At 40.5% G+C, this 27,190-nt stretch overlaps 1 protein-coding gene across 8 annotated transcripts in view; it reads left to right on the plus strand.

Annotated features, from left to right (window-relative positions):
* The window catches only part of STARD13 (StAR related lipid transfer domain containing 13), a 492,565-nt gene that overhangs the window by 302,255 nt on the left and 163,120 nt on the right, over window positions 1–27,190 (plus strand). Inside the window, exon 1 of one of the 8 annotated variants that reach the window (XM_061434797.1) lies at window positions 21,701–22,187. The exons of 6 other annotated variants lie outside the window; for them this stretch is intronic. In XM_061434797.1, the coding sequence (XP_061290781.1) occupies window positions 22,019–22,187 (169 nt within the window). In that variant the 5' untranslated portion in view covers window positions 21,701–22,018. Of the gene's footprint in view, window positions 1–21,700; window positions 22,188–27,190 lie in introns of those variants that run through there. One more of the 8 variants, XM_061434799.1, reaches the window with a different exon arrangement.

The following is a 27,190-nucleotide window of genomic DNA, read 5'->3' on the forward strand; positions in this document are numbered from 1 at the left end:
CTCCCCCGTCCCTGGGATTCTCCAGGCAAGAACACTGGAGTGGGTTGCCATTTCCTTGTCCAATGCATGAAAGTGAAAAGTGAAAGTGAAGCCTCTCAGTCGTGTCCAACCCTCAGCGACCCCATGGACTGCAGCCTTCCAGGCTCCTCCGTCCATGGGATTTTCCAGGCAAGAGTACTGGAGTGGGGTGCCATTGCCTTCTCCGAGATCTTGAAGAGACCGGTAGAATTTCAACAGGTGTAGATGTTCATGAGAGCACTGACTTCTTTTTTTATTTTAACTGTTACTTCAAAGTTATACCTTGATTCAGAGACATGGAGTTTAAAAATTATACAGCATTCTTATCTTTATGTCTGCAGGGAAAACAAGTTATTTTTAAGGTGATTTTCTTAAAATCATGTGGAATGCTGATAAATGTTTTTCTTAAGACTTAAAAGTAAGGAGTTTTAGAATTTAATCATAGAATTAATGTTAAGTACTAAAACACATTCCTTTAAGGCTTTAAACTATTTTAGTACCAACAGAAGAATTTAGCTCCTTTTTAGAACTAAAGGCCATTTAAATCAATAAGATATTTGAGAAAAATGATTTTACTTTTTGTGATATGATATTAAAAATAAGGTGCCTAAAATATTCACCTAACCTTGTAAGACACCTGTGTCTCCGCAGAAAGATCAAAACCCTCAAAATCAAGGGCCCTCGCCCAGTGCCTGTGTCTATAGTTAGGAGGTTTCACAACCTGGGGAAGTCCACAAACTCATTGTCCTTACTGATGGAAAAAGGGGCTTATATGAGAAAGAACCATGCCTCTCAAGCTTTAATGAGTCATGGACCACCTGCAAATTTTGTTAAAATGCAGGTTCTGATTTAATACATCTGGGACAGGGCCTGAGATTCTGCATTTCCAGCGAACTCCCAGCTGCTGACCCCACGTTGCTAGTTTTTGATGCCACTCTGAGTATCAAAGGATTAGAAATCTGTTGAGGCTTCCTGCTGCCCTAGCATCCTAGGTAAGGTTTTCAGTATGAAAACTTTGTTATCAGACATAACCTGGAATGATGGTTCAACCACAGAAGGCTTCTGGAAGTCCTCTTACTGCATGTGCCCTGTGCTTTGCATTACTTTACCACTTCGACTCATACGACTAGTTTTCTCTGGATGTCTTTGGCGTATGGTAGACTCTTCTTCCTTCATTTCTCCCTGACAAGTGCCAGATAGTCGTGATACTTATTATAAATACCAGTGTTCAATGTAATAAGCCTTGTGTGAATTTAGGCTCCTTTAGGAATCTGGCCAACAGTTATTGTATTGTCCATCAATCATAAATTCTAGTAATAATTTCTTGAGCTCTACTACCTATAGTGGCATAGGTTGAAAATGAAAGTCACTCAGTCATGTCCAACTCTTTGCAACCCCATGGACTATACAGGCCATGGAATTCTCCAGACCAGAATACTGGAGTTGGTAGCCTTTCCCTTCTCCAGAGGATCTTCCCAACCCAGGGATTGAACCCATGTCTCCTGCACTGCTGGCAGATTCTTTTCCAGCTGAGCCACCAGGGAAGCCCAAAATTACTGGATTGGGTAACCTATCTCTTCTCCAGGGGATCTTCCTGACCCAGGATATACATCATTATGCTTTAATTTGCAGGTGAGGATACTGAGGCTAAGAGAGATATAAGTGAAGTCTAGGGCCACCTAGCCAGTTGTTTAGTTGCTAAGTTGTGTCTGACTCTTTGCGACCCCATGGACTGTAGCCCACCAGGCTCCTCTATCCATGAGATTTCCCAGGCAAGAACACTGAATTGGGTTGCCATTTCCTTCTCCAGGGAATCTTCTGGACCAGGGATCAAACCCACATCTCCTACATTGGCAGGCAAATTCTTTACCGCTGAGCCACCAGGGAAGCCCACCTAACCAGTAAGAGTAGCCAAGATTTGAACCGAAGTCTTCCTAGGTCCCAAGCTTTGCTCTTTCTGCCACATCGCACTGCCTCTCTGAGGCAGCCATACATAAGACTGGAAAGAGGAATGTTCAGAGATGTTCATGGCATATTATGGTCTTCAGGAAGTTTTTAATATAAGAGTAATTAGATAATACAAAGCATATCCAAGTGAAGTACCCACTGGCTATTTTAGAAATAACTTTTGTGGTAATGCAGAAGTGAGAGGAAACTGAGTGCAAGAATGGCCTAGAAAGTCTTCCCAAAGAAGGCAGCCTTGAGTCAAGTCTTGACAAATGAGTGGGAACAAAGAGAGGTGCATCACAGACAAGACCTTTTTCAGGCAATAAGAAGGGAGTCCACCATGACTGAAGAATTTCGATTCCATCCTTTTATCAATGGGGGACCTCTTGATGTTTATAAATAATATGTCAGAACTATACTGTGGAAGGAATAATATATCAGAACTATACTTTAGAGGGGCTTTCCTGTGGCTCAGCAATAAAGAATCCCCCTGCCAATGCAAGAGACACAGGTTAGATCCCTGGGTCAGGAAGATACCCTGGAGAAGGGAATGACAACCCACTCCAGTATTCTTGCCTGGAGAATCCCATGGTCACAGAAGCCTGGTGGGTTACAGTCCATGGGGCTGCAAAGAGTCAGACATGATTTAACAACTAACAACAACAAATACTTTAAAAGATAACTCTGGAAACTAAGTATGTGAAACTTACAAATTCTAAGCATGTGAAACTCTTGGAGCTAGAAGAGTTAGGAGTCAGCAAGATAGTTGGGTAGTTAGTTTCTTCATCTATTAAAACAGTAAAAAATACTAACTACCTCCTAGGGATTTTTTGAGAATTAGAGGAGATACAGTTTGTAAGACACTTAGGGTGGCTGGCATATAATGCTTAAAAAAAAAGTGAGTTATCAAATCAGCTAGGTTTGAAGGTGAATGACCTTAATTTCTGTGTTTGTTTACACTTAACATTAGAGTCAGCTCTTCCTTTAGAGAGCCTCTTGGTACAGCGCCAGATGCATGGAATGTCATCACAGTTAGGCAGTGTGGCTGGTGTTGCCATCACCTTCCTCTTCTGCTCTTCCTCCAGGGAGGTGTGCATTTGTGTCATCTTTTCTCTGACCTTACCATCACAGGGCAACACAGTGACTTTCCTTTGACTTAATGTTGCACTGTTGCTTGCATCAATCTTTCCTCTGCTAATTCTTCCTCTATTTACTATGTGAGAAGTTTTCCTGAGGATGTGTTCTGCTTGTAGACACAAGAATGAAAGAAGAGCTGCAGTTCTGAGAACAATTTTAAAATAAATGGATGAGTCCAGGTTTTCTAAGAAAAAGAAACTCAAGGTGGAAATTCCCTGCAGAAGAACTTGACTGGGAGTGATGTTTGGCATGTATCAACAGCTTTGGATTTTCCAAGGTTACTCCTGACTTTAAACCTAGATTAACATACTAAAGTAAAAGGTATATTAGACATCTTTAGTTAGAGTTCAATGCAGAAGAAAAGGTATGATGTCAGGGAGGAGGGATAAAGTAACAGTTAATCATTAGGTCCCCCAGTCCCCATGCTTTGTCCTCACCAAGTAGTCAGATCCCCTTATGCAAATCACTTTATTTTTCTCACATGCAGGGTGAAAATACCATCTGTGCCTGTGCCTTTCATCCGGCATTCCATTCTACCAAAATGTGCCAGGCACTGGGCTAAGTGCTGTGATCCAGTAATGAGCAGAAATACACATGGTCCCTGCCTTCATAGCATGTACAGACTAGGGATATAGACAGGTATTAATCAAACAATCCCCCCCCCAAAAAAAACACAACACAGTGGCGCTAATGTAGCTATGACAGAAGCCACAACAGAGAAGTACAGGGTGCTCCAGAGGGAGACAAGAAGAGTACCCCTGAGGGAACGTGTGCTGAGCAGTAGTTGCTCATGTCACTCTAGGATATTGGTGTTACAGTCCAAGAAGAGAGAACTGCACATTCAAAAACCCTGGAAAGAAAGCCACTGTCCCAAGAACACAGAGCAAGAAGGAGGAGTGACTGTTGAGGCTGCAAGAGCAGCTGGGGGAAAAACCAAGCCATGCCTGGCAGGTCCTTTCAAAGGATTGTTTTAAAGGGTTGTTGCATCACCAAGTGAAACAAAGAGCCTACGTTTATAATTTAAAATCTTTAAAAGTTATCAAATTCTAAACAAATCAAAGATAATTTAATTCTAATAAAGAGTATTGTCTCTCTGGGTTATAATAAGAGAATTATACCAAACATTATCATATAGCTTAGAATAAGCATTTATTTCACTCATGGAATCAAAGTTTGGCTGTATATACTGGCTCATAAAATCCTCTCCAAAGAAAAGCCTAGGCATCTTATCTGTTTGGTACATATAATATTGGTGATTTCACAGAATCATAAACTCTTAGTTAGGACCTTCCTTGCTAACCTATGATGTCTCCACTATGACTGATAACACTGAAATTGAGATCTTCTAAGGATGAGAACCTCCTAGCTGTCAAAGGCAATCCATCCTGTCTTTGAACTTGCTTCAGATTTCTCACTCATATTTTGGATCAAAACCCGTGAGATGGGAGCGTGGAGGAGGGTGGTAACCTCACAGTGTGCCAAGTGCTTCATGGCCATAATCGAATTTAACTCTCACAGGAGCCTCATGAGACCTAACTTCAGTTTTATTGATGTGAAAACTGAGATGCAGAAAAGTGAGCTAATTTTTATTTGTCCAAGCCCATATATTAAAAAGGGGCTTCCCTAGTGACTCAGATGGTAAGGAATCTGCCTGCTAATGTGGGAGACCTGGGTCAAGAAGATCCCCTAGAGAGTGGAATGGCAACCCACTCCAGAATTCTTGCCTGGAGAATGGACAGAGAAGGCTAGTGGGCTACAGTCTATGGGGTTGCAAAGAGTCAGACATGACTGAGTGATTAACACTTTCATATATTAAATAACTAGCAGAGCCTGACTTTGAGTACAAGCTGATTTGACTCCAAAGCCACAGTTCTAAGGGTTCTAGAACTATACTTTAAAGCCACTTAAAAAATATTTTGATAGTTACAGCATCTTTTGAAAATCTGATGAAATCCAAAGACCTATGCTCTAAAAAGGTGAAAAGTGAAAATATGCACAAAATTTTGCAAACAGCTCCAGTTTTGATGACTCACGTAAGTAAAGATATCCATGCTATTATATTCATTGTTTACAACACAAGCTTCATTAGGACAATTAAGATTGTCTATCTTAATTGTTGATGCAGTCCCAGTACTGAGAACATTGTCTGGCACAGAGTAGGAGTTCAAAAAATAATTGTTGAATAAAATTGATTCCAAATGCTTGAGTCCATTCACCTAATTTCTTAGAGCAGGATGATACAAGTACAGTGTGGAAGGGTTGCCTTGATATAAAATTCAAGAGAACCACAGAATGACTTCTGAGCCCTGACCTCAGACCCCAAGGGACCTTCTGAGTTAAGATTTGAGAAATTATAGGCCAATTTTATTTTGTTTTGCTTTTTTAACTCTAAAATCACTTTCTCTTCCTCCATTCTCAGAAAAGGATAATGTTTTTAGTAGTTTCTTTTTTAAATTAGAATTTTAAGTACTCTAGTAAAAATAGCACTCGAGTAAGTTTTCAGGAAGTATTTGGGTTAAAAGTGAATAGATCACTTTATCTGATTGCTTCCCAATGTCACCACTATATTATTTAAATGGATTTTGCTTGTTTTTGGGGGGCTGGTGAGAATTTTAGTATGCTTATGTGAATCTCTAAAGCTGAAGTAAATATTAGCTCTTGGTAAATGATTGTAAAACTATTTTATATTATTTCTCTCAAGTTTTAAAATAGCTGAAAAGATAGTTTTCCATTCCAAGAGACTGGGTCTGCATAGTTGGTAGTTCTTAGCACTCCCACTGAATCTTTCCCAAAAGGCAACATTCAGAACGTATGACACCAAATCCTTTTCAGCTAGTGTATTTGGTTGAAATAAACTGATAATCACATATAGTACTTGGTCCCCTTATGTGTGTATGAGATAAGTAATACGTATCCATATAAACCCATGTAGATGAGGAAAGGAAGGCTTTAAGAGACTAAAACAGTAAGTGGTAGACCTGGGATGTTATTTAGTGCTCTGTAACAGGAGAAAAATACAACGGAAGTGGAATCCTGAGAGGCTAACCGTTTCATGGCGTTCAGGCAAGATGGTATTCAGGAGACAGGGGAAGACAGGGACACAAGTTGAACTGACTGAATCATCTTGGCAAGAGGACTGGTCCCTACATGGTGGGAGCAATAATGCAAGAAGGAATGGATATTAGAGGCATTTTTGAAAAGGAAATCAATAGACTTTTTTTCCTCTCTCTCTTTTTCTCTTATTTTGAACACTGGGGTCTTGCCTGATATCATGTGAGGCACTAAGGAAGTTCAAGTCATGTTAGTATCTCTTCCGTGCAGATTTTTCTTGTCTCTGTCTTCCATCTGTGAGACACAGAGGCAACTGGAAATAAGCTCAGTCTGAGGCTCCTTCTCCACACTTCTTGATGTGAATTGTTAGACTTAATCCCCTCTTTATAAAAGCAATATAATTAGTCATATGATAGAATATATAGAAAATGTGACCCATAATTCCACTATTCTAAAAATGGTCATAAATACATTTTTGGTGTGCTTTCTTCTAATCTTTTTTTTTTTTACTATGAATAAAAAAATTTTTTAATTGTAATATAGCATATACCACACCATTTTGTGCTCTACATTTTTGATTTGCAGCAGTACACTTGATTGATTATCAAAATGACATGGGACTAGATTTTCTAAGGTAATTCGTGTTGAGAAATAAGCCAAGGCTAAGGACAGCCTTTGAAAGCTCCAACATCAGAGAATGAAAAGAGGGTATTTTAAATTCATCAAAGATTGAGAGTAGCTTTTGGTATGTTCTGTCCTTCTATGCAGCAGACACATTTCTGGTGCTTCGTAAGTATTTTCTGTGATTGATTAGAGTTGAGTCATTTTGGTGGAGCAGCATGCGGAGAAGGTAACCACACCCGGCTGTCTCTGTTGTACCTGGTCTGTTTAAACAGGTCCGTGTCACAAGACACAGCGTGATAATGATGTGCTCTCAGAGGTTGGCCAGAGGCCACCGTGTGCTTTGATAAACATCAAGCTCTGAAGAAATATGAACATGAGAAATCTCAGGACAACCTCTATATATTCACACACAGACACACACATATACTTTCTAACGTAAAGAACCACCCCACCGCACCCCCAGGAAGGCCATCCAGAGCAGGCGTAAAAGCCAAGCAATGCCCTTTTATTCCCTTATTTCAAAGGAGCATCAGCATAAGGAACCTTCAAGGGAAGCTACTACTGATGCAGTTTTAGAAATCTGCTTTGCCTTTAAAAGTAGAATTGTACCAATTTTTAAAGATGATCAGACAAAGGATAGCTTGTTTCCCCAAGCCAGAGGACCGCCTGAAGGGGAGTTTCAGGACTTCATGCTGTCGCTGCCTTCCCAGTAGAGCCCTCTAACTTTGGCCCAAGACTGTAACCCCTGAATTCAGTTTGCCTCTTTGTTCTTACCATCATCCATCATAGTCCTTCTGCTAAAAGGACAATTACCTCCAGGAAATAGCCACAGCAGAGAGATATCCCCCCGACATTAGAGCTTTGGTGGAGACCAGGGGACACGAGTCAGGAGGAGTGCTGGTAGAAAGGTGCGTCCTTCCAACTTGAACTTAGAAAGTTCTCTATGATGCAGCAACTTGAAATACTAATCTCTCAAGAGGAACTTCCCTGATGGTCCAGTGGTTACGACTCCGCCCTTCCAATACAGGGGTCATGGGTCTGATCCCTGATTGGGGAACTAAGATCCCACATGCCATGTGGAGCAGCCAAAAAAAGGGGGGGGAGATATTAATCTCTCAATAATTGAAGAAGAAGGTTTAGCAAAGGAAAATAGTTCTGTGTTTTTTATTCTCTTCGTGGGTATTTCCCCCCAATATCGTCTTCCCCTTCTTCTTACCCAGCTCTGCATCTTGCCAGCCTTAGCACAGTTTTTTCTGCTGTGTGTGAGTCTACTCTTGTTCTGATTCAGCTGACCCTACTCGCTTCCCACCTTCTGCACACCTCCCTATAACTGTAACTACCTTCAACTTTTCCTGTGATAAATCATACTGTTGAGAAGTGGGATAGTGTCTTATTTATCTTTGGGCATTTGGTGCCTGGCACTATGCCTGGCATGAAATATACATCCGAACTATTTTACTAAGAAAGAGTTAAAGAAACTGTAACATGAATTAATTAGTGGCTTTGTTTCTATGACAAACAAAACATCAGCAGAAAAAAAATCATATTTAAATTATACTATTACATAGAAGCACATTTTGTTAAATCATTCTTTCAAACCTGAAAGAGGACCTTCCTCTTGTTGCCCAGCCCTAAGTCCTGAAATTTGTCTTCCGAATCACCTCCAAGTTCCACTCAAACCAATATCTAGGGCTCTAGAGAGCTATTACTGCAGATGGTGACTGCAGCCATGAAATTAAAACACCTTTACTCCTTGGAAGGAAAGTTATGACCAACCTAGACAGCTTATTAAAAAGCAGAGACATTACTTTGCCAGCAAATGTCCATCTAGTCAAGGCTATGGTTTTTCCAGTGGTCATTTATGGATGTGAGAGTTGGACTATAAAGAAAGCTGAGTGCCGAAGAATTGATGCTTTTGAACTGTGGTGTTGGAGAAGACTCTTGAGAGTCCCTTGGACTGCAAGGAGATCCAACCAGTCCATCCTAAAGAAAATCAGTCCTGAATATTCATTGGAAGGATTAATGTTGAAGCTGAATCTCCAATACTTTGGCCACCTGATGCAAAGAGCTGACTCATTTGCAAAGACCCTGATGCTGGGAAAGATTGAAGGCAGGAGGAGAAGGGGACAACAGAGGATGAGATGGTTGGATGGTATCACCGACTCAATGGACATGAATTTGAGTAAACTCTGGGAGTTGGTGATGGACAGGGAGGCCTGGCGTGCTGTAGTCCATGGGGTCGCAAAGAGTCGGACATGACTGAGCAACTGAACTGACTGACTGAGAGAGCTATGTTGCTACCTTCTCAAATTCCTAGTGCTTCTCTCTTTATGGTATGTATTCTAATGTCATTGCTCCTCCTGGCACCACTTTCCATTCTTTAAAGTATAGATTAAAGGTCTTACATTAGGAATAAAGAGGGAAAACATTCTATCATATTCTTAGTGTACTGAGCTGAATTTATCCAAGAAGTCATATGTGGTTTAAATATATAAGTAGTGCAATTGCATTATTAATCCCCCTCAGTTTGTTCAGTTTAGTTCAGTCACTCAGACTCTTTGCCACCCCATGGACTGCAGCACACCAGGCCTCCCTGTCCATCACCAACTCCCGGAGCTTACTCAAACTCATGTCCATCGAGTCGGTGATGCCATCCAACCATCTCATCCTCCGTCATCCCCTTCTCCTCCCACCTTCACTCCTTCCCACCATCAGGGTCTTTTCAAATGGCCCTAAGTTTGTGGGCTGTAGTTATTTCCAAACTTTACTTTAGTATCCAACTGTTGAATGATACCAGATGGAAAGCAATTGTATGTAAAAATGGGGACTGGATCCAGGACAGCTCATGCTCAAAAGACCTAGACTCCTTTGTGTTCAGATTTCTGGAAACAGTTTTAAAGACAACATTAGGCATGAAGGTTGCAGGGTGCATGATCAGCTCATGGACATTCTTCTCATTGATTGGTTCAGTTCAGTTCAGTTCAGTCGCTCAGTTGTGTCCTGTGAATTCAGTGCAACCTGTATATTGATTCAGTTCAGTTCAGTTCAGTCGCTCAGTCGTGTCTGATTCTTTGGGACCCCATGAATCTCAGCACGCCAGGTCTCCCTGTCCATCACCAACTCCCGGAGTTCACTCAAACTCATGTGCATCGAGTTGGTGATGCCATTCAGCCATCTCATCCTCTGTCATCCCCTTGTCCTCCTGCCTCTAATCCCTCCCAGCATCAGGGGTCTTTTCCAATGAGTCAACTCTTCGCATGAGGTGGCCAAAGTACTGGAGTTTCAGTCTCAGCATCAGTCCTTCCAATGAACACCCAGGACTGGTCTCCTTTAGGAGGGATTGGTTGGATCTCCTTGCAGTCCAAGGGACTCACAAGAGTCTTCTCCAACACCACAGTTCAAAAGCATCAATTCTTCTGCGCTCAGCTTTCTTCACAGTCCAACTCTCGCATCCATACATGACCACTGGAAAAACCATAGCCTTGACTAGATGGACCTTTGTTGGCAAAGTAATCTCAGTCATGAACCTTCTGGTTCCAGCATACCATCTTAATAATGACAGGCCTCTCTGTGGGCAGGCTCAGACATTTAAAAAACAGATACTGTGGAACATCAACACAAAATGTACCAAAGGATTCATCACAGGATTTCTTTAATGAGCAACCTTCCCTTTCATATTCAGGTTCTAATTTGAGTCAACACAAAGGAAATATATCCACTCTTGTTCGAGATAAGAAAAGGAGATTAGAAAATCAAATCGGATACAGATGAGGATAGGTCTCTAATAACAGACAAATTCCACTAAGGGACTGAATGATCCATTTTAATAATATAAGCAATTTTTTTAAAAAGAAAAGAAAAATACCCCAAATTAGCAATTACACTTATTTTCAATCAAGGCAAAAATATATAGGTTCTAGAAATATCAGACAACAAATTAATTAAAATCTCCACAATAATTTTTGAAAAAATTATTTAAAGATGTTTATGAGCATGAAGAAATAGAGGTGGTTGATAACCCAGATGCAGAATGGGTCCCCGAAGAACACTTGGGCCAATGGTGTTAAACTTTTTAACTGAAGACACAGGAGGCATGCTTACAAAATTTGAGGTTGATTCAAAGCTAATGAAGATACTTTTTATTTTTTAATGCCCTTCAGCCTCTCTCTGTGGACTTCCCTGGTGGCTCAGATGGTTAAGCGTCTGTCTACAATGTGGGAGACCGGGGTTCGATCCCTGTGTCGGGAAGTTCCCTGGAGAAGGAAATGGCAATCCACTCCAGTACTATTGCCTGGAAAATCCCATGGACAGAGGAGCCTGGTAGGCTACAGTCCATGGGGTTGCAAAGAGTTGGACACGACTGAGCGATCTTCACAGCCTCTCTCTGTGGAGAAAGGATTTCTCATTTCCTCCAGGCTCCCTGGTTTGCACAAGGGGCCTTAAATTGTCCTCTCTTTGGTGCTCAAAGCATATACTTTTGCCCCTAATTGCTGCTGCTGCTAAGTCTCTTCAGTCGTGTCGGATTCCGTGCGACCCCATGGACTGAGCCTACCAGGCTCCTCCGTCCATGGGATTTTCCAGGCAAGAGTACTGGAGTGGGTTGCCATTGCCTCCTCCTTCCTTTAACTAACAAAGCAAAATATGCGTATTTCAGGTTCTTTTGGGGGAAGGGGGGAAATAACCTTGAATTATCTGCTGTCCAATTCTTATCCAATCCAAGTTGTTGTAACAACAATAATATCTAAAATGATTGCCTAAAAAATATACATTTACTCCTCTAGACATTCTAAATTTTATCTTTGGCAAAGTTTAATCATCATTTATTCAGTTTCTTACTCAATCATTTATTCAACCAATTGCTACTGATTTTCTCCTATGTGCCAGGCCTTGTGGTGGGGTACATAGAATGTGTGTGAAAGAAACATGGTCCAGACACAACAATCTACCGAGAAGAAGAAGTAACGCATAGGTGAACGAGCAAATAACTAGGTGAATACAAACTTAGAAAGCACTAGTGCTTTCCTTGTAGCTCAGTTTGGTAAAGAATCTGCCTGCAATGCAGGAGACCCAGGTTTGATTCCTGGGGCAGGAAGATCCCCTGGAGAAGGAACTGGCAACCTGCTCCAGTATTCTTGCCTAGAGAATTCCATGGAAAGAGGAGATTGGTGGGCTACAGTCTGTAGGATTGCAAGAGTCGGACACGACTTAGCAACTCAACTGCCACCATCATAGAGCTAACAAATGAGGTGCTGCTTCCGCTTAGCAAAAGTGAACAGGATGGCGTGTCTGAGATTACATCATTTAAACTGATGCTTACAAGCTGAAAAGGAGCCAGCAATAGGAAGGACTCCATGAAGAACATTCCAGGCTGAGGAGTGGCACATGTAGAAAGAAGACTCTAAGGCAGCCAAGTCTAGAGACGGCGAGTGAGGAGATTGTGATGAGGTGGAAGTGGTTAGCTGGGAATAGATTGCATAGGATCTCATGTGCCAAGTAAGAAGTCCAGAATTTTTTCCAGATAGAATAGAAAACTTGGAGTACTTTAAGCAGGGAAGTGATACAATTCAACACATACCTTAAAGATCACAGGCTAGCATACTAAAATCATGTTTTCTATGGGGACCATCCTAGAACTAATTTCCCTAAATAGTGCTTTGTTATCACACTATTATTGCCATTGAAGTGTCAGTTAAGAAACCATGGCCCATATCCAGCATCATTGAGGATGCCGATTCTTTGTGAGAACCCAGGAAAATTTTCCCTGGTGGGGTGGTTAGAGTTTCTCAATACCTGGTAATCTCTGTTTATCTTGAATAACTGCCCTGTTTTGATATTGTGAATATATTAAATCTCATAATTGACTCATTTCCTTTTTGTCTTGTCTGTTAGGAGTCTTAAGCCACATTTTTAGCCACTTCCTGCAAATATACAGGGTTGTATGATGTGTGTGTCTGTAAACTTGGCTTTCTTAATGTTTCCACCTGTTCTTTACCTTTTTCCAAGCACACTTAACTGTTTATTTTATACTTTTAGAATGTAGGTATTTTCACTAGCTACCTTAAAGAACAGGCAGGATTAAACTGCTAGATTAAACCATTCAATATCATAGTAATCCAAGTCTATACTCCAACCAGTAATGCTGAAGAAGCTGAAGTTGAACGGTTCTATGAAGACCTACAAGACCTTTTAAAACTAACACCCAAAAAAGATGTCCTTTTCATTATAGGGGACTGGAATGCAAAAGTAGGAAGTCAAGAAACACCTGGAGTAACATGCAAATTTGGCCTTGGAGTACAGAATGAAGCAGGGCAAAGGCTAATAGAGTTTTGCCAAGAGAACACACTGGTCATAGCAAACACCCTCTTTCAACAATACAAGAGAAGACTCTATACATGGACATCACCAGATGGTCAGTACCAAAATCAGATTGATTATATTCTTTGCAGCAAAAGATGGAGAAGCTATATACAGTCAGCAAAAACAAGACCGGGAGCTGACTGTGGCTCAGATCATGAACTCCTTATTGCCAAGTTCAGACTTAAATTGAACAAAGTAGGGAAAACCACTAGACCATTCAAGTATGACCTAAATAAAATTCCTTATGATTACACAGTGGAAGTGAGAAATAGATTCAACGGACTAGATCTGATAAACAGAGTGCCTGATGAACTATGGATGGAGGTTCATGACATTGTACAGGAAGCAGGGATCAAGAACATCCCCAAGAAAAAGAAATGCAAAAAAGCAAAATGGCTGTCTGAGGAGGCCTTACAAATGGCTGTGAAAAGAAGAGAAGCGAAAAGCAAAGGAGAAAAGGAAAGATATAAGCATCTGAATTCAGAGTTCCAAAGAATAGGAAGGAGAGATAAGAAAGCCTTCCTCAGTGATCAGTGAAAATAATAGAGGAAAACAATAGAATGGGAAAGACTAGAGATCTCTTCAAGAAAATTAGAGATACCAAGGGAACATTTCATGCAAAGATGGGCTCGATAAAGGACAGAAATGGTATGGACCTGACAGAAGCAGAAGATATTAAGATGACATGGCAAGAATACACAGAAGAACTATACAAAAAGATCTTCATGACCCAGATAATCACGCTGGTGTGATCACTCACCTAGAGCCAGATACCCTGGAACACAAAGTCAAATGGGCCTTAGGAAGCATCACTACGAACAAAGCTAGTGGAGGTGATGGAATTCCAGTTGAGCTATTTCAAATCCTAAAAGATGATGCTGTGAAAGTGCTGCACGAAATATGCCAGCAAATTTGGAAAACTCAGCAGTGGCCACAGGACTGGAAAAGTCAGTTTTCATTCCAATCCCAAAGAAAGGCAATACCAAAGAATGCTCAAACTACTGCACAATTGCACTCATCTCACACGCTAGTAAAGTAATGCTCAAAATTCCCCAAGCCAGTCTTTAACAGTACATGAACTGTGAACTTCTAGATGTTCAAGCTGGATTTAGAAAAGGCAGAGGAACCAGAGAGCAAATTTCCAACATCTGTTGGATTATCAAAAAAGCAAGAGAGTTCCAGAAAAACATCTATTTCTGCTTTATTGACTATGCCAAAGCCTTTGGCTGTCTGGTGGAAAATTCTTAAAGAGTTGGGAATACCAGACCACCTGACTTGCCTCTTGAGAAATCTGTATGCAGGTCAGGAAGCAACAGTTAGAACCAGACGTGGAACAACAGACTGGTTCCAAATAGGAAAAGGAGTACGTCAAGGCTGTATATTGTCCCCCTGCTTATTTGACTTATATGCAGAGTACATCATGAGAAATGCTGGGCTGGATGAAGCACAAGCTGGAATCAAGATTGCAGGGAGAAATATCAACCTCAGATATACAGATGACACCACTCTTATGGCAGTAGGTGAAGAAAAACTTAAGAGCCTCTTGATGAAAGTGAAAGAGGAGAGTGAAAAAGTTGGCTTAAAGCTCAACATTCAGAAAACTAAGATCATGGCATCTGGTCCCATCACTTTATGGCAAACAGATGTGGAAACAGTGACTGACTTTATTTTGTTTGGTTCCAAAATCACTGCGGATAGTGACTGCAACCATGAAATTAAAAGACACTTACTCCTTGGAAGAAAAGTTATGACCAATCTAGACAGCATATTAAAAAGCAGAGACATTACTTTGCCAACAAAGATCCATCTAGTCAAAGCTATGGTTTTTCCAATAGTCATGTATGGATGTAAGAGTTGGACTATAAAGAAAGCTAAGTGCTGAAGAATTGATGTTTTTGAACTGTGGTGTTGATGAAGGCTCTTGAGAATCCCTTGGGCTGCAAGGAGATCCAACCAGTCTATCCTAAAGGAAATCGGTCCTGAATGTTCATTGGAAGAACTAATGTTGAAGCTGAAACTTCAATACTTTGGCCACCTGATGCGAAGAACTGACTCATGTGAAAAGACCCTGATGCTGGGAAAGATTGAAGGTGGGAAAAGAAGGGGATGACATAGGATGAGATGTCTGGATGGCATCACCGACTTGATGGACAAGTCAGTGAGTTTGAGTAAACTCTGGGAGTTGGTGAGGGACAGGGAGGCCTGGTGTGCTGCAGTCCATGGGTTTGCAAAGTGTTGGAGACGACTGAGCGACTGAACTGAACTGAACTGAAAACTGTTGGAAGAGAAAATCAGCAATTAAAAATATCTCAATTCCTTGGGGCTTCACAGGTGACGCTATTGGTAAAGAATCCGGCTGCCAATGTCAGGGACGCAGGAGATGACGGTTTGATTCTAGGGTCAGGAAGATTCCCCTGCAGGAGGAGATGGCAGCCCACTCCAGTATTCTTGCCTGGAAAATTCGACGGACAGAGGAGCCTGGCCATCTACAGTCCATGATGTTGCAAAGAGTCGAATATGACTTATTGACTAAACAACATTACAACAGTAATTCTAATAAGCTTAAAAACCTGCTCTTAAGTTTGAAAGGTCATTTGTTAATTACAGGATAGAGAACACTCATTTAACAACAGATCTTATGAAAACACAGAAACACCACTTATATTGACTCTAACATAGTCTGAGGTGATAGAGACAGCCTCCCACATAGCACTTAACATTCGTGTAATAGTGAGTTTTTTTTTTCTGTCTTCCCTGCCAGACTGTCCCTTGAGACAAGGACAAATACATCACATTCACCATTGTATCTTTCATACTTACTGCAGTGCTGTGCAGGCATTAATTAATTAATTAACATTAATCAGATCAGATCAGTCACTCAGTCGTGTCCGACTCTTTGCCACCCCATGAATCGCAGCACACCAGGCCTCCCTGTCCATCACCAACTCCTGGAGTTCACTGAGACTCACGTCCATCGAGTCAGCAATGCCATCCAGCCATCTAAATAAATGATTGAGTAAATATAGATTAAAAAAATAAGAACTCTCATTAATCTCAGACTAGATCAACAAGAGTACAACCCCCTGAGAGCAGGAGGTATCCACACCCTGTACCATATACTATTCTGCTTGGCCATGTCTAGAGCTTAAGTTTAGGGTAAGAACAGTATTTTTAAAGGGATACTGACAGACTGGAGCAGATCCAAAAGACAGCAGTCAGCTTGCTAAATAGTTAGAAGTTGTGTGGTTTGATGGAAAATGTTTAACCTATGAAAGGAAAGTCTTATAAGAGGTTGGTTTTCTAAAAATATCTGAAGAACAGGCACATGGAAGAAGGAATAGATTTGTCCTAATTCCAAATGACAGAATTAGAACCAATGGATTGAAATTATAAGCAAAAACTTTCTTAAACAGCTTGTAGTCCTCAGTGAGGTAATATACTTCATATTTGTTGGGTAGAGCATTCATTCATTGATCTGACCGTGACTTGTGTAATAATTGGGTGGTTGGATTGGAAGATTTTTAATACCTTTTCCAAATCCAAGATATAAAAACATTATGTGTATAATAGTTGAAATGAACAAATGGACTCCATATTAGCATGTAACAATCTAATCTAATTAATGTGTCACATAACGAATATTTACAGGTATTAACATGACTGTTAATACTAAAGTTTTTGCATTAGTCATGAAACTGTTTCTGAAGGCGGTAGGTTTTGACAGGGTGAAAGAGTAGGAAAGCACACAGTTCCAGATCTTTGAAACAACTTATAAAAGTGAAAGAATTTTGGTTTGGCTGAAATGGATGGGTGTAGGCAGTGAGCCCAGGACAAGTCAGGCCAAATCGCTGGCCATATGAACTAGATCTGATGGCTGGATTCCCAGGGGATAGAATGAGGGCAGAGAATGTGCTCTGAAAGGCCTACAGAGATGAAGTTAACTAAAGAGAGCAACGAGGGCTGAGACAAAAAAAAAAAGGAAATCCATTACCACCCAGAAGTTTTTGCAATAAGATCTGGACTTCAAGTGGGAGACATGGCCTAGAGGTGGAAAAACTGAATCAGAAGAGAATGACACCTTTTGTGCATGGTCCTGGTCGTGGCTGTGAATGTTAATATCCCTGGCTTGCCTGCATTGGTTATCAGGAATGTGGTGTATGCATATTGAAAAAGTTTATTGACAAAAAATGGGGCACATACATCACAAATCAACTGGTAGAAATTCTTGAAATGAGCCTGAGTGCCCACAGGAAGCTTTGACATGAAACTACAACCTTTGGATTCAAGTAGTTTCAAAAGCAACCCTCCAGATTGGTTCTGCTTTCTTTCCACCAACCACTTGTATCTCAAACATTTTCCTACTTGGCAGAACTGCCTTGGCGCCCTTTGAACAGGCTGGAATGTGCGTGAAGGAACAGAAGGAGCAGCAGACAGATGAAAGCACAATGAGACATTGCTGGCTTCTGTAAAAGCGCTCCTCACTTTCTGCCACGTGTACACAAAATTTCTGTTCAGCGCTAATCTGGGATCATCTATCAAAAGATTAAAAATTTTTAAATACCAAAAGTTTTGTTTAGAAGTCAAATTTCAGAGTTTTGGCTGTATTTGGAGTGTTTGCCTTAGGAAGAAATGCCATTGAAGAGGCCAGCCAATATGCAGAGTTAGTCTTGAGGACGAGTAGAAAGCAGAGGGCAAACAGCCTACCCTTCAGAAGAGGAGCTGTTAAAGAGAGAGGCCATCAGGCTGCCTCTTCACTGTAGGATTGGGGAAGGAATGGGCGGGTCTCCAGCTTTCAGGCTGAAGTTACTCCAGAAGCAGCCCATAGTTCTCACTGGTCTAATTAAAGGCTCTGGGCTGTGTATATTACTCTAACGGCACCTTGATCTCAACCACTGCAAGAATTTAGTTACCATATACCCATATTTCCATCACATACAATTAAATAGGATTAAGATGATTTTCAGTATATTCTTCCTAAAATTTTCTCCTTATCCAATTTCCCTAGCACCCTTTTAGTGCCACAGTTTTCCCTTTCCTGTCCCTCGTGTGTAATAGTGGAAAGAGTTAAAATGTCATCAGCTTGGAGATACACAGAAGCTCTACGCTTGGTCGCTGTATCACCGCGGACATTTGCTCACCTCTGGGGGTCTTAATTTCCTTTTCCAGAAAATCATATCAATAGGGTAGCACAGAGAGTTTCCATAGAGATTAATTAAAGATGTGACATGTAAATGGCATAAGGTTTAGCACCAGTGGGTGCTTAGCTTTGTTAGCCACTCTCCCGTTTCCATTCCCCTGTTCACTGTTCTTGTTGGTTCCCAATATTGATCTGTTTATCCCATTCCTGAATAGTCTGAGTGAAGATTGTTCTTAATGACCAAATTAGGAAAGAGGAAAAGTAGGTGAAAACTAAAAACTACTACCATCCATTTTCCTCACTTTTGAAGGAATTGGAAAGGAGGAAATCCAGCATCTTGGGTTTTCAGCACCTTCTCCCTCTCTGATTCGTTTGGTCCTCACCCACTCACTCACCAGTGAAGAGGAGACCTCTGTCCACGAGATGCATGGAGGGCATTTCAGCCCAGGGAAAAATTATCAACAGTTTCTTGATTTTACATTTACAACAAGCAGAACTGCCCACCCAGTGGTGATTCTTTTAACACTGGGGCCAAATGATAAAAGAATTCATTGAAAGAGCTTAGGATTCATAGCAATACATTAGCATAAAATAAGACATTAATGATACTAATGAGAAAATAATGTTACTTACCTGCCTTAAATATGGTATTCTGAACACACAAAATGGCAAAACCATGGTAAGCAGTTGTATAGATTTATAGATACTACTCTAACCATTGGGCTTCCCAGGCGGTGCAGCAGTAAAGAATCTGCCTGACAACGCAAGAGATGCAGGAGACAGAAGTTGAGTCTCGGTTTGGAAGATCCCCTGGAGGAGGAAATGGCAACCCACTCCAGTATTCTTGCTGGGAAAATCCCATGGACAGAGGAGCCTGGTGGGCCACAGTCCATATGATCACAATGAGTCAGAAACGACTGAGCAACTGAGCATTCACACACTTTAACCATAAAAAAATAAGTTGGGTGTGACACAGGGAAAACAAAGATGTTATACATGATCCTTCATAGATCCCTTTATTAAAACTCAAGACTGATTTTTAGAGAAATTGGGCTGTCTTCTAAGTTGGCTTTCTTTTAATCAGGGAATTCAGATTCCTTTTTTCCTCTAATTTGCATTCAATTCTTGTTCTTCATTGCCATCTCCTATGAAATACTATGTTTCACATTTTGTATCTGTCTACATATATCAACACCTCAGGACTTTTAGTATTCATGTGTTCATTATTGTGCAAAGGAAGCATTGTGATTTTTTCAAATGGTAACCTGGCCAGGATACACTGCAGTGCTTTAGTAAGAATCATTCCTATTTATTTTTAAAATGCAGCCACATCAGTATTAAACTACAAGGTTGGTACTGGGAATGGTCAGTCTTTCTTTAAGTGTTATCCACAGCTCAAAAGCAAGTATATATCATTTCCTGTGTTTCCTTCCCTTTGCTTAGTTTTCCAGAACATATTCAAGGTCCTTTCTTCTTGCTCTCTCTACTCTTCTATACTCCCCCATTGAAAAGTAATAACTGGTGGGTATTTACAGCAGGGACGTTCTCAGCACTAGACTATCAAACCAAAAGGTGTACACAAGGTGGCTGACATCTTTATCTCCATCAGACAGAAGCCAGTGCTGGATCTGAGCTGGGGGAGTGGACCTCCAGAGTATCTAATATTGCAGTGGAGTGCTAAGCCTTTCTGCCATGCATGCCCAGGCTTCCTGCATAAGCGGCACTAGATATTAGATCCCTTTCACTGTCCTCAAAAGATCCCCTGGAATAGAAAAACTCTGATCAAATCCTAAATAACAATGGAAAAAGAACACCATGACCCATGAGAGCTTCCTTTTCTTTCCTGTATCAATGCTGACTTGAAAACCTGACCCTTACCTCCTCTTTGCATGATTATCGGAAGAGGTTCACAATCGCCATGAGAGAGAATATATTCCAGTGAAGGTCCTAGGGATCTTTATTAAGGTGTTCATTTACCTAATAGGGCTTCCCTGGTGTCTTAGACGGTAAAGAATCCCCCTGAAATGTGGGAGACCTGAGTTGAATCCGATCCCTAGGTTGGGAAGATCCCCTGGAGCAGGGAACGGCTACCCACTCCAGTATTCTTGCCTGGAGAATTCCATGGACAGAGGAGCCTGGCAGGCTACAGTCCATGGGGTGACAAAGAGTCAGACAAAACTGAGTGACTTTCACTTTTATCTAGTAAGATATTTATGCGAAATGAGCTGCTTCCCAGAATTGCAGAAGGTTCCACAGGGAAAGATGTTAGGTCTGACACACACAGCAAGAATTGAGGCCCTAATTTAAGCCCTGTTGAACTTGCAATTGAGAGTTTTTCATTATTAGGATTCGAAATCCCAGGCCAGGCTATATTTAAGTTTGAGTCAGCCAACTATAAGAACAACTTGGCCATATGCCTCTTTTTCAAAGAACTTTATTCCTTCAGCCCCAGGCTCAGAATTTGATAACATGTTTTCTATGGATTTTTTTTTTTCCTCTTCACATCAAACAATATTAGAGAGAAAAAATAGAGGGAAAACGCTAATTATTCCCATATGTATACTTGGATACGGCCAAGTGGAATTACTGGCAGTTTCCTTAAACACACACTCTGGTTCCAGATCTCCACACATGCGGGCACAGATCCTCCTCAGCCTCTGCCTGTCAGAAGCCCACCCATTTTTTTTTTTCAAATCCCACCCAAAGGTCTCTTTCTCTGTGTGGCCTGCTCTCATCACCTCAGTCAAAAATAATATTGCTTCCTCTAACATTGCTCTTGTGTCTTTTTGAGGCCCCTTTCCTGTAAGCCTGTATTAGCACTTCTGCATAACTTCTCTATTGATCCCAAGCAGCTTGGTGACAGCAGCTTTGCATGAATCTGCATTTTTACAGTGATTCCTGGCAGTGTCTTAAATGTGAGAGGTACTTTCAAAATATCAATATTTTGCCTCTGGGTGGTTAAAAAATTGGGGAAGTGGAAAATTTAAAGGGGTAGATATTCAACAAAGACGCTGACCTCTGCCAGTCTCCTCCGTAAGAGCTCTCAACCTCCCATGCCAAGGGTCAGGGGCCTGGAGTGCGTTTACTCAGGCGTTAAAGCACCTCAAGTTTACTCTTCACTGGAAAAGCTTTATTTATTTCTTTGTAATGAAGGGTGGTAATTTATACTCAGAGCTTTATGCTTATGTGAAGCGGTTTTTCGCGTACGTCGTTTGTCACACCCATCTCCTACCCGGTTGGGCTGCAGCTGCCCGGGAGAAGGCGAGCGTGCTTTCCCTAACCTTCACCACCAGAATGATTTTTCCCGTGCCCAGGCATTGTTTTTCTTCTACTGCCGTATTCTCCTCCCTCTCTCTTTTCCTTTGAACTCTCAGTGAGTGCCGCTTCTCCGGGCTTCGTCAACTCGGAGGCAGGACAGGGCCAGGCAGGGCAGGGCCGTGCTCGTGTGGGGTTCCCGCACTGCGCCGCGATCAGATCTGCGGAACCTGCCTCTCCCGGGGCTCGCGGCCGGGCGCGCCCCGTCCCGTCTCCTGCCTCCCTGCGATTGGGTCTGCGAGGTCACGTGAGAACCGAGGGCTGGAATTCTGAGTTGTAGCTCCTGGCACTCCTTTTTTGTTTTTTTTTTTTTTAAAATCGCTGGGTCGGTTGAGCTCTGCAGGGCTGGGTGCCTCGCTCAGTGACTGAGGCTGGAGGCAGACGGAAACCGCCACAAGGGCAGACTGAGGGGGCAGAAGAAAGTCTGTCGGGATGTTGAGTCAGGGACCCCGGACCCCAGCTTCAGGTTGCTACTATCTAAATGCCATGACACCTGAGGGCCAGGAGATGTATTTGCGATTTGATCAGACTACGAGACGCTCTCCTTACAGGATGAGCCGGATTCTAGCACGCCATCAGCTAGTGACTAAAATTCAACAAGGTGAGTCGCTGGTAGCGGAAGGCTGTTGCTAATTCTGATTTCTGTGGGCTCTCTTTCATGCTAACCCCGTTTTTAAAAATGACTGTTTTCACTTTACAATATATGGATTTCTATGCCACGGCGCGCATACCTTTCAGAAATAACTTCCAGGCTGCCGTTTTAGGCAAACAGTGACAGCACTTAGCTGCCACATAACTCAACGGTAAAGTCCACAGAAAACTTCAGGATGGGACAGTGAACCATCAATCTCCAAGACTTAATGTGTGTCTACAGAATAAACGAGACAGGTTTCCTCAGTACGGGTTTTAGGAACTTTTCAGCAGGTTCCTCACACTCTGTCACGTTTAAAACTTGGACACTTGTTTATTTAATTAGGAGAGGGGGAAGAACTAACTTCCACCCTGCCAAGATTCTTTAGAACACTGTTAGTGAAGGGAGAAAGTTAAAATTCTATTCTTAAGGCCCTTGGGCTGACAACCAAAATCACATTCTCTGCCTGTTTGTACGTTTATGTCAGCAGTTGCCACTGATCTGTTGATATTGTTCTTCTGGTAAAAGATAAAAGTGTCTGCTAACCTCAAAACAAATCTTGTGACAGAAGCACCAGCTTTGTAAGGCAGACAGGAGAGGATACTGATTACAAGCTGCTAGGTGTCCCTTTTTATTCACAAGGGGGGAAAAATCACAAAAACTCTTCATGCTCCAGAAATAGTTTAAAATGTGCTGTTTATCTTAGGATAGGTTTGTGTAGAGTAGAAAGATGAGCATTCCTAAGAAACTTCAGTTGCCCATTTAAAAGACATACACACATACCTAAACACATACAATATGTTTATGAAGTTTTATAACCAGCCCCTCGTAGACTAACTAAATAGCTAAATTATTATATTGGTGATACATAAATTGACCAGGATTTTCTAGAGCCATTACAAAAATACAACTTCCACTTAAATGAGTTTAAGATTATATTGAATTTTAGAGGGGAAGCTGGGGTTTGTAATCATGAAAATCTTATTGTAATGTTTCCAAAAGGAACAATATGTATTCTAGTGAGCAGCATTTGATGAGATTGTTTCCTTGGAAATTAGGATTTGTTTTTAAAGGTTCAGGAACTGGTTATGTGTGAAGGATACTGGTCCTACATACCGGTCTGATTTCAGGAAGGATATTATGTCATTCCATAAACTCTGTGTGCAGGTCTTGGTTGAATAGAAACAAAAGTAATCATTTCCCTGTGGCTTGATTTAAAAATACACTAGGCTTAGAATAAAAGCCAGCTCCATTTTAGTTTTAGAGATTTCTAACAATAGTGCTTTACCAGACATCATCATCATTATGGACATAGGGGCTCAATAAATGTTTGGTGACAGTTTGATGGCTTATATAGTCTGTGCTCTGTAAATGTTCCTCAGCATGCTCATAAAGTGTATTATGTTAGAAACATTGCATACAAATAATTTGAAATATCTTTGTAAATCTCCTTAAATGAAGTTATAGTGATTTATTTCATTAAAAATTATTGATGTTCTTTCTGTAATGAAGATTATTTTTCCAGTAAGGACTTGAGACGTCATGAACACATGTATGATCATTGAAAGTGTATTCTGTGTCAGTGTTTCATTTTGTCTAATTAGAAAATTTGAGCATTCTTACTTTTTTTTTTTATATTGGGCAATGGAATATTTGAAGCTAATGAATGCCTAAAAATTAAGTGACAGTTAGGATCATAGGTAAAGCATGAAAGAATTCCAACAGTCCAATGATTAGGAGCTTGTTATTTGTTAATAATGAGTTAGGTGGTGAGTTAATAATACAATGTGCAATTGTATCATAAGACTTTGAGAAAGCAGAAGCAAAACGATTTTACTGGGTTTACTGTATGAATACATTGATTTACTGTAATAGTAGAGAATATTGACTGAACATTTATAATGTATCATGTTCTGCTCTGAAAGTTTTATATTATGTATTTCAATTCATTTTATCCTCAAAAAGTAAATCCTTGTAGGTGAGTACTATTATTATACCCATTTTAAAGGTGAGAAAACAGAAGTACACAGAGTTTAAATAATTTCTCCAAAGTTATACATAGTAAGAACTGGTATTTGAATGTATCTGTAGAGACCATGCTCAATCATACTCTAAACCATTTTTTAGTTTTTATAGTGAGGGTTAAACTACCGAACCTGTGGTTGATTTCTGAATTGTGTATTTCAATCTTTTCTACTCAGGATATAGCACTGAACCATATCATAGAATCATCATGAGACTTCCAGTCAGGTCTTATTTCTCTGGTGGAACAAAGTGCTATATGTTTTACCTTCCTTGAGCAGTTAGTACCCAACAGTACATGATGTCTGGTTATTTTACTAATGGCCTACAGTCATTCAGTTAAAGCTTATCAAGTGCATATTAAATTAATAGCATCATTAGTTTTTGTAGCTCACTTATTGGTATCTTGAAATGACAGCCACTTCACGAAAATGGTTTTCATTGCTCTGCTATAGACATTTCAAGAAAGATTGGGCATTGTATTAATACAGTTTGGGGGCATGAAGACATAGTCTTTCATGGCTGTTGGGAACAGTGCAAACAGGAGTAAGTTGCTCCTCTCTGACCTCATTACAATGAGATAATCATTGAATGGCATGGACATGATTCAACAGTAGATCCACTCATGGGAGGGAAAAACAAAGAAGGGAAATAAAGGAATCTTTGATGATGCATAGGATCAGAATGAGTTGCTAAAACCCAGGATGAATCTAAACTTGCTCATCTTCAGGGTATGCTCTAAAATATACATGCGCCGTTTCTCTAGCTGTCTCTTTAGTTCTGGAGTCTTAAGTCCAATTAAAAAGAGAAGCAATGTTTAAAATAGAGTGTTGTTTCGCAGAGTAAAAACTTATCACGTAAGTCATATTGCTCATAATCCTTACCCCACAATCTTGCTGAATCAATGGGGAAATTGTTATAGGGAGAGAGGATGGAAATAATAATGGTCCTTTTTCCCTCACAGGCAGGCACTTGGAGTGGACAAGAGGGAGGATGCGAAGGAAGTAGAGGAAGAGCGTGTTAGGCCATGGAAGGGGAGAGTGGGGATTTTGTGTCATTAGATGGTTACAATTTATTTGCTACATCTGCACATGCTTAAGTCTGTACACACACACCTTACTAGGAAAATTCAAACTGAGGCAGATATATAAGTGTGATTACTTGCTTTCTGAAAGAATTCATCATGCTATTAAACGTAAAAAATATGTTAATGCCTTAAATAGCATGAAATGGACCTGATTGCAATAAAGTCCACTGAACTCTAGAAAAAAGAGGAGACAGGGATGCAGGCTCTGTTTAGACACTCTCTTATTCTTTTACTTTGGCAAGTTTCAGACTTTCACTGGGCCTTCATTTCTTGACAAGGAAATGAGATGGTCCGACTGTGATTCTGGTTCTCAGGATCTTTCTGTGGTTGAGTCAGTAACTCCTTGAACTAGAGTGCATAAAGCTGGGAAATTTAAATCCAGAGTGACAAAAGCCAAAAGGGAAACAGAGCAGCAATCTAATGTGGAACAAATCAATGACGTCTAATTTTTCTACATCTTGTCAAGGAAATAGTGAAATGGAAATCAGATTTTAATTCTACTTCTGATGCTAATTAATTGTGTGATCTGGGGAAAGTAACAACTTCTCTGGGCCATTCTTTTCTTCTTCCATAAAATGAAAGAGTTTGAATTAAATAAACGTGAAGTTCCCTTCATCTCTAAAATTCTAGTATTTTGTGATCACAGGTTATTCCTTAAGAGAAAGATAATGCTTATTTACACTTTCCTTATTGTGTCATTCAACATCTACCTGGGCATGCTTCTTTGTTACCTGTTTAATTCTCTCATTATCAATTTACTAGGAACATTAGGATGTCCAGTCTTGTGGACTATTTAAATGTCCGTATAAGCTTTAACTGTAAAGGTTAGTTATAATTATAAAGAAACTTGTAAAACCTTTCTTTCTCAGGAGTCCTGGACTGTACCATAGAGTTATTGTAATACCTGGCCTCTTACAAGGATTGTAGGGATCAGAGAATTGTATACCTCCCATGCTCACACACACACACACACACAAAAAAAACTCTTTTCTTGATAGAAAATGTAGAATGTAGAAATTTCACTAATAGGAGAATTAGTGAAAATTGGACTTGCACTTTCATTGACTTTTTATCTGAGACTATTTTTAGAGCTAGCACCTGAACTCAACTGGAGTAGAATAAACTGCCATTTTTATGTTCACAGGGAATAGAACTGGGCATTAGTGATGTATTCGCTCTCATGCCTCTATCAAGTCAAATGATATGCTGGAATTTTGCCCATCAAATGATATCTTGGGGATTTGCCCAACCTAAGTGGTGGCATTGCTCATCCCTGGTGTAAGAGACCTCCACCAACTGAGCAGCATCAGCCAAAATTAAATAATTCTCTGGCTTTCTTTTTTTTTTTTTTTTTGGAATTGCCCTTTCTCTGTGCTTAGCATTCTCTTAGTCAACTACTTTCAGAAATAGAGGATGAATACACCCACAGAAAGACAGATGGAACACAGAAAACGGAGTGAGAATGTGTCAGTCATGCAAGAGTGCTGGTCAAAAGTTCTTTAAAAAAAAATACTGTCAGAAATTCATATTTCATGAAATCAGAGCCTCTTTCTGTTCTGTGCTGGTGGACTGAAGGGCCTGTACAGAAAGGACACTATTCAACCAGAAGTTACAGGAAAATCTGTTTAGTGAATTAAGTCAATTAACTTTGAATAACACTTTAAAAATCATCACATAGTAAAACTGTGAGCAGTCAAGAAATAAGTACTAGAAGGAAATTATCAAAGAGCAATATGCTTGTACACATATAAAACTTGAGAGTTTAACTTTAACCAAATTGTGACTTTCATAGCTGCACTCCACTGAGCTTATTAGTTCTGAGCTTATAAACACCCTTCCCAGATGCAGATTTTGTGACATTAGT

Source organism: Bos javanicus, chromosome 12 (assembly GCF_032452875.1).
Source record: "Bos javanicus breed banteng chromosome 12, ARS-OSU_banteng_1.0, whole genome shotgun sequence".
Lineage (NCBI taxonomy): Eukaryota > Metazoa > Chordata > Mammalia > Artiodactyla > Bovidae > Bos > Bos javanicus.